The following is a 15,763-nucleotide window of genomic DNA, read 5'->3' as shown; positions in this document are numbered from 1 at the left end:
ATAAACACTAGTAAAGTACACATCAATAACATGTATATCAAATATACCTTTGTTCACTTTGCCATCCTTCTTATCCGCCAAATACTTGGGGTAGTTCTGCTTCCAGTGACCAGTCCCTTTGTAGTAGAAGCACTTAGTCTCAGGCTTAGGTCCAGACTTGGGCTTCTTCACTTGAGCAGCAACTTGCTTGCCATCTCTTTGAAGTTCCCCATCTTCCCTTTGCCCTTTTTTCTTGAAATTAGTGATCTTGTCAACCATCAACTCTTGATGTTTTTCTTTGATTTCCACCTTCGCCGATTTTAGCATTGCGAAGAGCTTGGGAATTGTTTTCATCATCCCTTGCATATTATAGTTCATCATGAAGTTCTAGTAACTTGGTGATAGTGACTAGAGAACTTGGTCAACTATCTTATCTGGAAGATTAACTCCCATTTGATTCAAGCAATTGTAGTACTCGGACAATCTGAGCACATGCTCACTGGTTGAGCTATTCTCCTCCATCTTGTAGGCAAAGTATTGTCAGAGATCTCATACCTCTCGACACGGGCATGAGTATAAAATACCAATGTCAACTCTTGGAACATCTTATATGCTCCGTGGCGTTCAAAAGATTTTTGAAGTCCTGGTTCTAGGCCATAAAGCATGGTGCACTAAACTATCAAGTAGTCATCATACCGAGCTTTTATCAAAAACGTTCATAACGTCTGTATCTGCTCCTGCAATAGTTCTGTCACCTAGCGGTGCATCAAGGACATAATACATCTGTGCAGCAATGAGGATAATCCTCAGATCACGGAGCTAATCCGCATCTTTGCTACTAACATCTTTCAACTTATTTTTCTCTAGGAACATATCAAAAATAAACGGGGAACAACATCACGAGCTATTGATCTACAACATAGATATGCAAATACTATCAGGACTAAGATCATGATAAATTAAAGTTCAATTAATCATATTACTTAAGAACTCCCACTTAGATAGACATCCCTCTAATCATCTAAGTGATCACGTGATCCAAATCAACTAAACCATGTCCGATCATCACGTGAGATGGAGTAGTTTTCAATGGTGAACATCACTATGTTGATCATATCTACTATATGATTCACGCTCGACCTTTCGGTCTCAGTGTTCCGAGGCCATATCTGCATATGCTAGGCTCGTCAAGTTTAACCCGAGTATTCTGCGTGTGCAAAACTGGCTTGCACCCGTTGTAGATGTACGTAGAGCTTATCACACCCGATCATCACGTGGTGTCTCGGCACGACAAACTTTGGCAACGGTGCATACTCAGGGAGAACACTTTTATCTTGAAATTTAGTGAGAGATCATCTTATAATGCTACCGTCAAACAAAGCAAAATAAGATGCATAAAGGATAAACATCACATGCAATCAATATAAGTGATATGATATGGCCATCATCATCTTGTGCTTGTGATCTCCATCTCCGAAGCACCGTCATGATCACCATCGTCACCGGCGCGACACCTTGATCTCCATCGTAGCATCGTTGTCGTCTCGCCAACTATTGCTTCTACGACTATCGCTACCGTTTAGTGATAAAGTAAAGCAATTACAGGGCGATTGCATTCCATACAATAAAGCGACAACCATACGGCTCCTGCCAGTTGCCGATAACTCGGTTACAAAACATGATCATCTCATACAATAAAATATAGCATCATGCCTTGACCATATCACATCACAATATGCCCTGCAAAAACAAGTTAGACGTCCTCTACTTTGTTGTTGCAAGTTTTCCGTGGCTGCTATGGGCTGAGCAAGAACCGTTCTTACCTACGCATCAAAACCACAACGATAGTTCATCAAGTTAGTGTTGTTTTAGCCTTCTCAAGGACCGGGCGTAGTCACACTCGGTTCAACTAAAGTTGGAGAAACTGACACCCGCCAGCCACCTATGTGCAAAGCACGTCGGTAGAACCAGTCTCGCGTAAGCGTACGCGTAATGTCGGTCCGGGCCGGTTCATCCAACAATACCCCCGAACCAAAGTATGACATGCTGGTAAGCAGTATGACTTGTATCGCCCACAACTCACTTGTGTTCTACTCGTGCATATAACATCTACGCATAAACCTGGCTCGGATGCCACTGTTGGGGAACGTATTAATTTCAAAAAAAATCCTACGCACACACAGGATCATGGTGATGCATAGCAACGAGAGGGGAGAGTGTTGTCCACGTACCCTCGTAGACCGAAAGCGGAAGTGTTAGCACAAAGCGGTTGATGTAGTCGTACGTCTTCACGATCCGACCGATCCAAGTACCGAACATACGGCACCCCCGAGTTCAGCACACGTTCAGCTCGATGACGTCCCGCGAACTCCGATCCAGCAGAGCTTCACGGGAGAGTTCCGTCAGCATGACGGCGTGATGACGGTGATGAAGTTGCTACCGACGCAGGGCTTCGCCTAAGCACCGCTACGATATGACCGAGGTGGAATATGGTGGAGGGGGGCACCGCACACGGCTAAGAGATCAAGAGATCAATTGTTGTGTCTAGAGGTGCCCCCCTCCTCCGTATATAAAGGAGCAAGGGGAGGAGGGGTGGCCAAGGAGGAGGAGGCGCGCCCAAGGGGAGCAATCCTACTCCAAGTAGGATTCCCCCCTCTTTCCTAGTCCTAGTAGGAGAGGGGAAGGAAGGGGACGAGAAGAAGAAGGAAAGGGGGGCCGGCCCCCTAGTCCAATTCGGTTTGGGCTAGGGGGGCCGCGCGCCCCTAGCTGGCCGCCTCTCCTCTTCCTCCACTTGGGCTCATAAGGCCCAATAACCCCCCCGGGGGTTCCGGTAACCTCCCGGTACTCCGGTAAATGTCCAAAACCTCCCGGAACATTTCCGGTGTCCGAACATAGTCATCCAATATATCGATATTTACGTCTCGAACATTATAGACTGCTCATCATGTCCGTGATCATATCCGGGACTCCGAACTACCTTCGGTACATCAAAACACAAAAACTCATAATACCGATCGTCATCAAACTTTAAGCGTGCGGACCCTATGGGTTCGAGAACTATGTAGACATGACCGAGACACGTCTCCGGTCAATAACCAATAGCGGAACCTGGATGCTCATATTGGCTCCCACATATTCTACGAATATCTTTATCTGTTAAACCGCATAACAACATACATTGTTCCCTTTGTCATCGGTATGTTACTTGCCCGAGATTCGATCGTCGGTATCTCAATACCTAGTTCAATCTCGTTACCGGCAAGTCTCTTTACTCGTTATGTAATGCATCATCCCGCAACTAACTCATTAATCACATTGCTTGCAAGGCTTATAGTGATGTGCATTACCGAGAGGGCCCAGAGATACCTCTCCAACAATCGGAGTGACAAATCCTAATCTTGATCTATGCCAACTCAACAAGTACCATTGGAGACACCTGTAGAGCACCTTTATAATCACCCAGTTATGTTGTGATGTTTGGTAGCACACAAAGTGTTCCTCCGGTATTCGGGAGTTGCATAATCTCATAGTCATAGGAACATGTATAAGTCATGAAGAAAGCAATAGCAACATACTAAACGATCAAGTGCTAAGCTAACGGAATGGGTCAAGTCAATCACATCATTCTCTAACGATGAGATCCCGTTAATCAAATGACAACTCATGTGTATGGCTAGGAAACTTAACCATCTTTGATTCAACGAGCTAGTCAAGTAGAGGCATACTAGTGACACTCTGTTTTGTCTATGTATTCACACATGTATCAAGTTTCCGGTTAATACAATTCTAGCATGAATAATAAACATTTATCATGAAATAAGGAAATAAATAATAACTTTATTATTGCCTCTAGGGCATATTTCCTTCACGTAATACCCTACTTCCTGCTTGATTGATCTTGATGAATATGAGTATTACAACAGTTGATCTACCACGAGATCGTAATGGCTAAACCCTAGAAGTCTAGCCTGTATGAATATGGTAATGAGTATTCGGTCCTATAGACCTAACCTTCCGGTTTATATAAACACCGGAGGGATCTAGGGTTACACAAAGGCGGTTTCAGAGAAGGGAATCTACATATTTCATCGCCAGGCTTGCCTTCCACGCCAAGGAGAGTCCCATCCGGACACGGGTGGAGTCTTCGATCTTCGTATCTTCCCAGCCCATCAGTCCGGCCCATGGCTAACAGGCCGGACGCCCGAGGGTCCCTTAGTCCATGACTCCCTCAGTTAGCATGCGTGCTAATAATTCGTGGCCAGATCTTGATAATTGATTTTGAATGTCCTACATTTATGTTTGTGCCTTTTTTCTTCCAGATCTTGAGAATTGATTTTGAATGTCTTACATGTATGTTTCTGCCCTTTTTTCTTTCAGATTGGTATGTACACAGATGAGGCTCCGGCCATCGCCGCCGCCGGATGTAGATATTGGACTCGGCTGCGCGGCCAGAAGCGGCCACGCCCCCTGGACCTGAGGAACCAGTAGAATCTTCGGTGGACTGCATCAACAATCTCCCATACGCCATCCTTGGGGAGATCATCTACCTTCTCCCCACCAAGGATGGCTACCGCACACAAGTCCTGGCATCTCCGTGGCGCACTCTGTGGCACGCCGCGCCTCTTAATCTCGACTGTCATCAGCTATCTGTCGATGATGATTCTGAACTCCATGCAGCTATCATCTCCTCCCACCAGGGCTCCGTTCAATGCATCTGCATCCCGGCATGCTACCTGCTGGACATACCCTGCATGGTGGCCGCCTGGCTGACATCCCGTCAATTCGAGAAACTCCAGCAGCTTGAGTTCTACCATTACTACAGCGATAGGTTACCACCAAGAGCTCCATCTGTACCCTCACCACTGATGCCCATCTCATGGTTTTCCTCCTCTCTCCACACCGCCACCTTGACCCGGTGCCATCTAGCAGACAATCTGGTACAAATGCTTTGACTCCCACTGCTGAAAAAACTTGCGCTTGTGTTGGTTGATCTGTCGGCGGCCTCACTGCACAGCATCATCCACTCCAGCTGACCTGCACTGGAGCGTTTGGTGCTTGTTTTTGGACTAGGAATCCATATCCCTTGTCTCAAAATGAAGTCGCCTCACCTTGTAAGCATTGGAATTCATTTTGAAGGGCAGGAGCTCATCATCGAAGATGCCCCTTCACTTCAAAGGTTGCTCCTTGATTGTTGTTATAAACCTTCGCAAATAACTGTGGTCTCTGCGCCTAAATTGGAGACCTTGGGTGTATTTCCTGATCCGTTTGAAGGTTGCAAGTTGGTGGTTGGCTCCACACTTATTCCGGTACTGTATTTATCCACGTACACTTTAGTAATCTGCATTTTTCATTTGTGCGCATAAGTTAAATATCATTTTGGAGTACACTTTCGGTGCTAATATTATGTTCTATGCTGAATGCAGAGCTTGTCCATGGATGGTATATCAGGGGTGCTGGATTCTGTCAAGACCTAATATATTTATATAGGGTGTCTTGATATGAACACCACTATTGGCTTGCTGCGATGCTTTCCATGTCTGGAGAATTTGTATATAAAGGTGATGATTTCACACACATTGAAAGCCCATATATAATGTACTAGAATTAACCGTTTAGCTGTCGCTCCTTCGACATACTCTATTTTAGACATTAACTGTTTTCAATCTTCATGTCTATTTAGGTACTAGGACTTCGAGAAAAAGGTCTAACCAATTAATGTTAAAGGAAGCACAATGATTTTCTCAGATCTCATGACATTCGTTTGACGACAACAACGGTGGAAGGATATGAATCCAACCATGTAAACACTAGCTTTGTCACATTCTTTGTTGGGAGGATGAACCCTGGGCAGGCAATGGAACCCGGATCGTTTTCAAAAACATCAGGGCCGGCATCGCCCCTCAATCAGGCTCGCACTTGGCCAGGTTCATCAACCCAGCCAAGTCCTTTAGCCCAGCAGAACTCTTTGACCCGGCCAAGATATCAACCCAGCCCTGACCGCTGGCGCAAGCCGGCAGAACCCGGCGCACCAAGGCTTCCCAGCAAGCCAACTGCCCCGTGGCATGTTCCTCAACCCAGCCACGGGTGAGCTCCCGTCGCATCCAAGGCATGCGATGGGACAAGTCTCCATTAAGAGGATGAGCATGGCCACAGTACCCCACCAACTCCTCTGACCGGTAGAGGCATGGCAACAGTGCCCCACCTACCCTGCTGACCGAGGCCGGCATGGCTAAAGCGCACCCGTTGTCACTGCTGACGCCTGCAAAGGGCGATTGGGCAATGCGCCACTGTAGCAGACTCGACCCGGCCACTCTGCGACGTTCGACAAGATGGCAAACAGTGCCTTCTGGCACATGGGGCCCGCGCCCAGAGAACCCGGTGAGCCCTGACACCCGGCGGGTCCCAGCACCGGCTTCCCGGACGATGACAACCCGGCCCCACGGCCTTGTAACTTTACCATTGTAACCCTGGGGGGTTGACCTATAAAACCCCCAGGAGACCTCATGTACACGGGCACGAGAACACTTGACCAAACCACTCACACACACCCAGGGAAGGGTAGAAGCCTAAGCCTTGGTTAGCCTTCCTCCTTCCTCCAAACAGCTCAAGGAGCAACTCTGTACTGTTACATATAAACCACACTTGGCAGGACTAGGGGTGTTATCTCTTCGGAGAGCCCCGAACCTGGGTATGTCTTGCGTCCCTCGCTCGCTCATGCCGACCTCGCCTCTGGAGCCCACTGAGGGAGTCCTGGACTAAGGGGTCATCGGGCGTCCGGCCTGTTATCCATAGGCCGGACTGATGGGCTGTGAAGATATGAAGGCCGAAGACTGTACCCGTGTCTGGATTGGACTCTCCTTGGCGTGGAAGGCAAGCTTGGCGACCAACTATGAAGATTCCTTCTTATGTAACTGACTCTATGTAACCCTAGATCCCCCCGGTGTCTATATAAACCGGAGGGTGTAGTCCGGAAAGGATATACTCATTACCATAGTCATACAGGCTAGGCCTCTAGGGTTTAGCCTTTATGATCTCGTGGTAGATCAACTCTTGTAATACTCATATTCATCAAGATCAATCAAGCAGGAAGTAGGGTATTACCTCCATAGAGAGGGCCTGAACCTGGGTAAACATCGTGTCCCCCGTCTCCTGTAACCATCGACCTTAGACGCACAGTTTGGGACCCCCTACCCAAGATCCGCCAGTTTTGACACCGACATTGGTGCTTTCATTGAGAGTTCCACTGTGTCGTCGATGAAAGGTTCGATGGACCCTTCAATCGTCGATAGTGACGCTGTCCAGGGAGAAACCTTCCTCGCCGGACAGATCTTTGTATTCGGTGGCTTCGTACTGCGGGCCAACTTGCTTGGCCATCTGGAGCAGATCGACAGCTACGCCCCTGGCCATCAAGTCAAATTTGGAAGCGTGAACTATGTCGCAGACATCCGTGGAGACCTGATCTTCAACGGATTCGAGACCGCGGCGATCGCTCCCCCTCGCTCCGATGAATGTAACTTAAATCTGTCATCGGATCACATCCATGAGATGGTTCCTGTTGCTGCAATGTCCTTAAATCCGGAGCAGATTGCGCCACCTGAGGCCACAGAGTCCGCGGCGTTGGAGCCGCACACAGACTCGACACCTTGCAATATTTACGTCAACGGAACTCCGGACTCGTCTCCGGCTATAAGTTCCGAACCACGTACGCCTGTGGACACCGAGCTGGATCGGTTATCGATTTTTGAATTCGAAGCTGCAGACATCTTCCAACACTCACCCCTGGGCGACGTGTTAAACTCGTTAAAAGACCTGTCCTTGGATAAAGAACTGAACTATGTCCGGTTCGAGCTAGGGGCTGATAATGGAGAATTTCGCTCCCCACCCGCCACCCACTTCATAGCCACTGTCGAGGACTCAACCGACATGCTTGACTATGGCTCCGAAGACATTGACGGCATAGACGATGATGCCGACAAGGAGCAGGGCCAAGACCCGCCATTTACGGGACGTGGGACGGCCACCTCTTTACACGACGTGTACATGGTTAATACACCTAAAAAAGCTAGCGATGATGACAAAGAAGATCCAGTTGAGAATAAACCTCCTGAGACACAGTCTAAATACCGGCGCCCTAAACGCCGCTCTAAGTCACATCGCAGCAACGCTGGCACTGGAGAAAATAGTACTCCGGACGATGACGAAAACAATGAAGACCCTGCTGGAGCAAGATCCGAACAGGAAGAACAAGAAAACGGGCAAGCCAGCCCCGATGAACAGGCCCTGCCCAGCGACAATTTGGAGGACGACAACTACCTTCCGCTCTCCGAAGATGAGGTAAGCCTTGGCGACGAAGACTTCATCGTACCCGAAAACCCCCTCGAGTAGGAGCGCTTCAAGCGCAGGCTAAATGCCACTGCAAGGAGCCTGAAAAAGAAGCAGCGGCAGCTTCAAGCTGACCAAGACCTACTCAACGATAGATGGACCGAAGTCCTGGCCACCGAAGAATACGACCCTAGTGGCCCAGCCAAATGCTACCCGAAGTGTAGATTGCTACCTCAGTTCGACGACGAGGCGTTGGAGCCCGTACCATCATCACACAATGCGGCAGGTCGTCGACAACGCTGTCCGGATAAAGAGGCAACTCAAGCCGAACACCAGACCGCCCCACCTCGCCGTAAAGGCAGGAATAACACAGCTCATGGTTGTACAGACTACCTTCGACGAGACTTGGATAGAAGAGCAGAACACGCAAGATCTATCTACGGATCGCGAGGGCATGCCTCGACACGCGATGATGGCAACCTATTCGGACGTGACAAACCTAGCCATGCCCGAGCCGAAAACCGCAAATGGACTCCTTCGGAGTTACATCGCAGTGTGGCCCTACATAGAGGCGCCGCACACCCTCTTTGCTTCATTGATGAAGTAATGGATCATGAATTCCCCGAAGGATTCAAACCCGTCAATATTGAATCATACGACGGCACAACCGATCCCACGGTATTGATAGAAGACTTTATCCTCCACATCCACATGGCCCGTGGAGACGACCTCCACGCCATTAAATACCTCCCACTAAAGCTAAAAGGGCCAGCTCGGCACTGGTTAAACAGCCTGCCTGAAAATTCCATAGGCAGCTGGGAAGACCTGGAAGAAGCCTTCCTTGACAACTTCCAAGGAACATATGTCCGGCCACCGGATGCCGATGACTTAAGTCACATTGTCCAGCAGCCCGGAGAGTCAGCCAGGAAGCTCTGGACTCGGTTCTTAGTCAAAAAGAACCAAATCATTGACTGTCCGGACGCGGAAGCCCTCGCAGCCTTCAGACACAGCGCCCGGGACGAATGGCTGGCACGCCAGCTCGGCCAAGAAGGACCTAAATCCATGACGGCCCTTACTACTCTAATGACCCACTTTTGCACGGGAGAGGACAGTTGGCTCGCTCGTAGAAGCAACAATGCCAGTGACCCGGGCACTTTTGAAATCCGAGACGGCAACGGCAAGCCACGACGAAGCAAACACAACAGTCGCAACGATAATGAAAGATCACGCGACAAAGCTGTCAACGCCAGATTTAGCAATCCCAAGCCCGATCAACGAAAGAAGCCATTCAAAGCGAACCGAGACGAACCATCCAACCTAGACAGGATATTGGACCGACCCTGCCAGATTCACGGCCACCCCGATAAACCAGCTAATCATACTAATAGAAATTGCTGGGTCTTTAAGTAGGCCGGCAAGCTCAACGCCGAACACAAAGGGAGGAGGCCGCCAGGTGACAAGGACAACGGAGAGGTTCACCAAGGAAATACCGGGAGTCAGAAGCAATCTCCACTCGAGGATCGATTACTCCCAGAGCGAAAGTAGCAGTCCGGCTTCCGCCGCCCACCCCGTACACCTGCACATTGTGTACCGCGCATACACCACTACACACTCAAGATACCATGGGAATTGGTGGAAGCGCACTACGAACAAGCCTGCAAACATTCCCGTAACACTTTTTATCTACTTCCTTTTTATTTCTTCCTTCACTATCTCTTAAAAATAGGTGACAAACAGGGCAAATATCTAAAACTGACTCTATCGGAGTTCGAATCCGTACACTCACCTAAGGGGCTACTTCCATCAAGGATTCCCCTCGCCGAGGACAGGCGGCGCAGACGTGCGACAAGAGGTCCAAAGTAACTTTTGTAGACCGCACTCTTTATTTCGAGCCTGTAATATGCCTCCTCCTCCGCCTGCAACCCCGAGCATGTCAAATAGCCGGGGTTGTGGTCTTTATATATATAAAAAGTAATCATTGGCATATCGCTCAGGTCCCAGTAAAAAGTATCCGAATTAATCATCCGTGTTGTTTCGCCAACGAATATGGCTCCTACGGTTGTTTCAAAGATATACCTCGGCATAACCTGCCAGGGGCTCGGTATGGGAACAAATGAGTTGCCAGCAAAAGTCCGAACTACTCTATAGCGTACTTCGGCGTCACAAGTTTGGCCTTATATGCATCAGCTCCGAATCATTGTCTTGGGTCAATAGTTGGGTTGCCCGGCTCCTGTGCTTGCTACCCTACGTTCCGCTCCATCGGCTAGGGTAGTAAAGGGAGAACTATTGCGATTGTGCTTCCGGTTCATCTGGTGAAGTACCTTAGTAGAGAAAGCCGAAAACTGACTGTCATGATGCGGCGAGAGCTGGTCAACCACTTGATGACTTATTGGAATCCTTAGCGATTCCCCGTGTTACACGAGGGATCTTTTTCAGATCAGGTATGTAAGGCATCATATTATAATACGCCGCATACATACCAGGGGCTATGTCGTAGCCCCACCATAAAACTCCTATGGCTAAGTGAAAGTGTTAACGCCCTATAGTCCGATTGCCTGGTTCGCCGCATTATCACCTCCTTCATGGACCAAGACGTTGGATAAAGAGTGATTAAATGCTTTTCCGAACACCCCCGTACTTCCTACGAGGCGGCTGAAGCCGACGACTGGAAAACTTTCAGATTATATTAAACGGCCGCACAGGAGGAATTCAAAGCTTTCGAGCAAAACATACAAATAAATTAACTATAAAATTGTCTTTTACAATTCTCATACACCTCACTCAAACATTATGTCTTTCGAGCACTAACCCTCTATCAAGCGGGCGGCCTCTAGGACGTCTTCAAAATAATGCTCCGGTTCAGGACGGTCCTTGCCCTTGGGTGGACTCTTCGCCGCGACATCGATGGCCTTCATCTTCCCCCAGAATGTTTTGACTCAGGCAAAAACCATCCGTGCACCCTCAATGCACGTCGACCGCTTCACAGCGTCGATACGCGGCACCACGTCAACAAGCCTTTGCACCAAACCGAAGTAGCTATTCGGCACAGGCTCGGTTGGCCACAACCGGATTATGATGTTCTTCATGGCAGCGCCGGATATCCTATGAAGCTCGACCCATTGGGACATCTGTTCATTCAGCAACAGAGGGCGCTTTGAAGCGCCAAACTGCGACCAGAAGCTTCTCCGTTGCGTACCCCTCTCGCGCTTGATAATACTGCGCCGCATCGGAAGAACTCTTCGGCAAGTCTAAAAAGTCGTCCAGAGAACTCCACACTCGGTCAAGCTGAGCATAGTTCAGATCGCCGAACTTAGTCTGTAGTAGAAACGGCTTACCAGCCGCAATCTCCCTAGCTTGCCGGATCTCCTCATGGGCTGCTCTGGATTCCGACCGCGCTTCTCTCGCCTCTTGTAAGGCCTTGTCAAGTTCAGCCATTTTGGCTTCATTCTCCTTCTCCAGAAATTCACAGCGGCCAGTAGCATTTTTCAGTTCGAGCGCCATCGTGGATATCTTCTCCTCGTCTTGGCGCAGTGCAGCTTGTTCGGCCTTTAGTTCAGCCGATGCCTTTTCGGCAGCCGCATTGCTACACCGGGCCTATTCCGCTCAAAGAACTTCAACGGCGGCAGCACCATCTGTAGCCACACATATTCCAGCATATCACTTTCAGCATCATGCTCATACCACAAAAATGTATGGAGATTGCCCCGAATACATACCTTGCGACTCGTCAAGACGCATATTGATTAACGCAAGATCGTCTCGTGCTACATCCAGCTTCCGCCGCAACTCGGCAATATCCATAGTATGGGAAGTGGATAAGGGGGAAGCAGCCTGTTTTTAAAGTTCCACAAGTTAGTCCTCGAATGATTCTTTTCGATCCTCCGTTTGCTTCCCATTGGAAGCCAACCCGAGTCTCAGGGGCTACTACCTATACACAGGTGCATCTTTGCAAATAAAACATAGCTGAAAACATTATATCACAAACCTCGAAGCCTTTTAGCAGGCTCATGAAGGCTTCATTTAATCCGCTCTTTGCGGACAAAATCTTCTCAACCACTGTACCCATCAAGGTACGCTGCTCCCCCGAGACAGATGCGTTTCGCAACATGTCGCGTAATATGTCTGGAGCCACTGGGTCTCCGGAAGCCGCTCTAGGAGCGCAGTCATCCTTTGAAGGAATTCGTTCCCCCGTCTCCGGAATCGTCGTCGACGGCAAGCCTGACAGTCCGAGGCCTTTATTATTGGCCCCAGAATCCCGGACGGACGGAGATCCACCTTTGGGCACTGCCTTTTTATCCCCTGCATAACTTGTTGAGCAAGAAAAACCCTCCCCGATGACACTTCGGAGTCGTCCGCCTTACTGCGCGAGGAGGACAGGGGAGGCGTCTCGCTTTCCATCATCTCTGGGAGGAGACCTCCTGAAGAAGAGGATTACCCCGAAAAACTCTGTGCTGACCTGTAGAAATACACACACACGTTACATATATCTTTGGTAATGGCAAAACAGCGGGACGCTGTCAAAGCACCCCGGATTCACTCACGGTTTGGTTAAGGGCTTGTCCCCATGTTGGAGCTGTTCAACGGCATCGCCTTCCAAACCTAAGCCGCTCGACGGCGACATTTTTCCCCTTTTGGGAGACCGCCCCTCCCAACCTTTGGAGGCGGCCCTTTTCCTCCTGCTCGGAGAAGGGATACTGCCTCCTCTCTCGCCTTTGTCTTCGGGCGAGGAAAGGTCGATTTCTCCGGACTCAGTATCCGACTTACCTCTGGAATAAAGGTCATCCCGGGTCTTCTCAGTCTCCTCCTGACCCTCCCTTGCCGGCACCTGGTGTGGTGCCGAGGCCAGCATCCTTGTTAGCATAGGATCCGCTGCGTCTTCGGGGAGGGGAGCCGGACACCTAATCCGCTCCACTTTCTTTATCCAGCCCTGAAAAAGGATGGTTCGGTCAGTGTCTTACCACTGGGTATCCGATTTACGAGGTGTTCGGCGAACGGGCACTTACCGGGGTGTCCGGATGGTTATAGTCTAGGCCGACATCTTCTGTGGTGTCCGGCCATTGCTTTCGTTTCCCGAAGAATAATTTCCACATTCCTTCGCGCGTAGTGCCGAAGAAGTGCTGAAGAGTCCGCGGCCCTTCTGGATTAAACTCCCATAGGCAGAGGGGCCGTCGCTGGCACGGCAGGGTCCGGCGGACTAGCATTACTTGAACAACGTTGACGATATTGATGTCCCTCTCAATGAGCTTCCGGATGCGACTTTGCGAAGTCCGCACCTCGTCCGTTGATCCCCAGTCCAACCCCTTATTAATCCACGATGCAAGCTGAATTGGGGGGCCAGATCGAAATACGGGCGCAGCTGCCCACTTGGAGCCATGGGGTTCGGTGATATAGAACCACCCCTGCTGCCATAAGTCGGAAGATTTGGCAAAGGATCCCTTCAGCCAAAAAGCGCTAGCAAGCTTACTCACTATGGCACCACCGCACTCTGCCTGCTCCCCCTCTATCACTTGCGGCTTCACATCGAAGGTCTTGAGCCACAAGCCGAAGTGCGGAGGAGTTCGGAGGAAGGCTTCGCACGTAACGATGAATGACGAGATAAGAAGAATAGAGTCCGGGGCCAGATCATGAAAATCTAGCCCATAATAGAACATGAGCCCTCGGACGAAGGGGTTAAGGGCAAACCCTAACCCGCGGAGGAAGTGGGACACAAACACGACCCTCTCGCCGGATCTGGGAGTGGGAATAACCTGCCCCTCGGCAGGAAGCCGATGAAGGATTTCTACGGTCAGATACCTCGCCGGTCGAAGCTTTGCAATATCTCCCTCCGTGATAGAAGAAGCCACCCACCGGCCTTGACGGCTAGATCCGGACATGATTGGGGCTGGTAGCGATTGAAGCTTGGGTGTTGGAACTCGGCGTAGCAGGGGTTGAGGAATAAGCAAGCGTGAAAGAAAAAGACGGGTCTGCACCCCTATATGAAGGCCGCGAATATCAAACGTCTCCTCATGGGCCTCAAAACCTGCCTATTCCCAAGGAGTTTTCCCCAAGCGGCGGTTGGGTTACCCACGTCCGGGTTGATAAGAATCCCTTAAAAAAGGGGAGACACGATCTCCGTTTGGATAAGACATGCCAATAAAACCACGTCTTGGAACGTGGGACGACGGTCTAGCCAACGGTTCAAAAATAATGGCCGGGCAGGCGTGATGTCATATTATCAAAAGAGTTGCCGGTGAATGGGACTCGTGAAATATTATATTCTCTTTGTGGTTGTGCGTGACAGGCACGGATACTATCATCGTGTCCGAAGACTATCTTGGAGTTCGGGAAGAAGGGAACCCGCCTTGCAATGCCGAAGACAATCTGCGTGCCGGACTCCTCGTCATTGAAGCCAGGTTTAGGGGCTACTGAGGGAGTCCTGGACTAAGGGGTCCTCGAGCGTCCGGCTTGTTATCCATGGGCCGGACTGATGGGCTGTGAAGATATGAAGGCCGAAGACTGTACCCGTGTCCGGATTGGACTCTCCTTGGCGTGGAAGGCAAGCTTGGCGACCAACTATGAAGATTCCTTCTTATGTAACCGACTCTATGTAACCCTAGATCCCCCGGTGTCTATATAAACCGGAGGGTGTAGACCAGAAAGGATAAACTCATTACCATAGTCATACAGGCTAGGCCTCTAGGGTTTAGCCATTACGATCTCGTGGTAGATCAACTCTTGTAATACTCATATTCATCAAGATCAATCAAGCAAGAAGTAGGGTATTACCTCCATAGAGAGGGCTCGAACCTGGGTAAACATCCTGTCCCCCGTCTCCTGTAACCATCGACCTTAGACGCACAATTCGGGACCCCTTACCCGAGATCCGCCGGTTTTGACACCGACACCCACCGGTGCCCTCGAGCCTCCTCCTCTCTTTAGCCATCCTTTGGCATCTGTCATGCACCCACCATGACAGTTGGCTTCCACCGTGGCGCAGCTCGAGGTCCTGGCCGGAGACATGTTCCAGACGGGGCTCCTCTCTGACTCCGGTGAGCCCGTTACGCTGGCGGACGACGTCATCGATTCGCTCGCCGCCTCCTTCGCCGCGCTGCGCATCTCCGATGCACCCGCGGCCGACGAGTACCCCGGCGAGGTGCTTGTTGGAAATATGCCCTAGAGGCAATAATAAAATGGTTATTATTATATTTCCTTGTTCATGATAATTGTCTATTGTTCATGCTATAATTGTATTGACCGGAGACCGTAATACATGTGTGAATACATAGACCACAATATGTCCCTAGTAAGCCTCTAGTTGACTAGCTCGTTGATCAATAGATGGTTACGGTTTCCTGACCATGGACATTGGATGTCGTTGATAACGGGATCATTCATTAGGAGAATGATGTGATGGACAAGACCCAATCCTAAGCATAGCACAAGATTGTGTAGTTCGTCTGCTAAAGCTTTTCTAATGTCAAGT

General features: G+C 49.7%; 1 protein-coding gene across 1 annotated transcript in view; it reads left to right on the top strand.

The window, feature by feature from the left end:
- LOC141021651 (uncharacterized) overlaps positions 1-15,457 on the top strand; it is a 113,321-nt gene extending 97,864 nt beyond the window's left edge. The window contains exon 3 of the mRNA XM_073497504.1: positions 15,257-15,457. Coding sequence (XP_073353605.1) covers positions 15,257-15,457 — 201 coding nt within the window. The remainder of the gene's footprint in view (positions 1-15,256) is intronic.
- Positions 15,458-15,763: the final 306 nt, after the last annotated feature.

This window comes from Aegilops tauschii, chromosome 4, assembly GCF_002575655.3.
Source record: "Aegilops tauschii subsp. strangulata cultivar AL8/78 chromosome 4, Aet v6.0, whole genome shotgun sequence".
Lineage (NCBI taxonomy): Eukaryota > Viridiplantae > Streptophyta > Magnoliopsida > Poales > Poaceae > Aegilops > Aegilops tauschii.
Note: the sequence above shows the minus strand (reverse complement) of the source record. Positions and strands in the feature narration are given on the sequence as shown.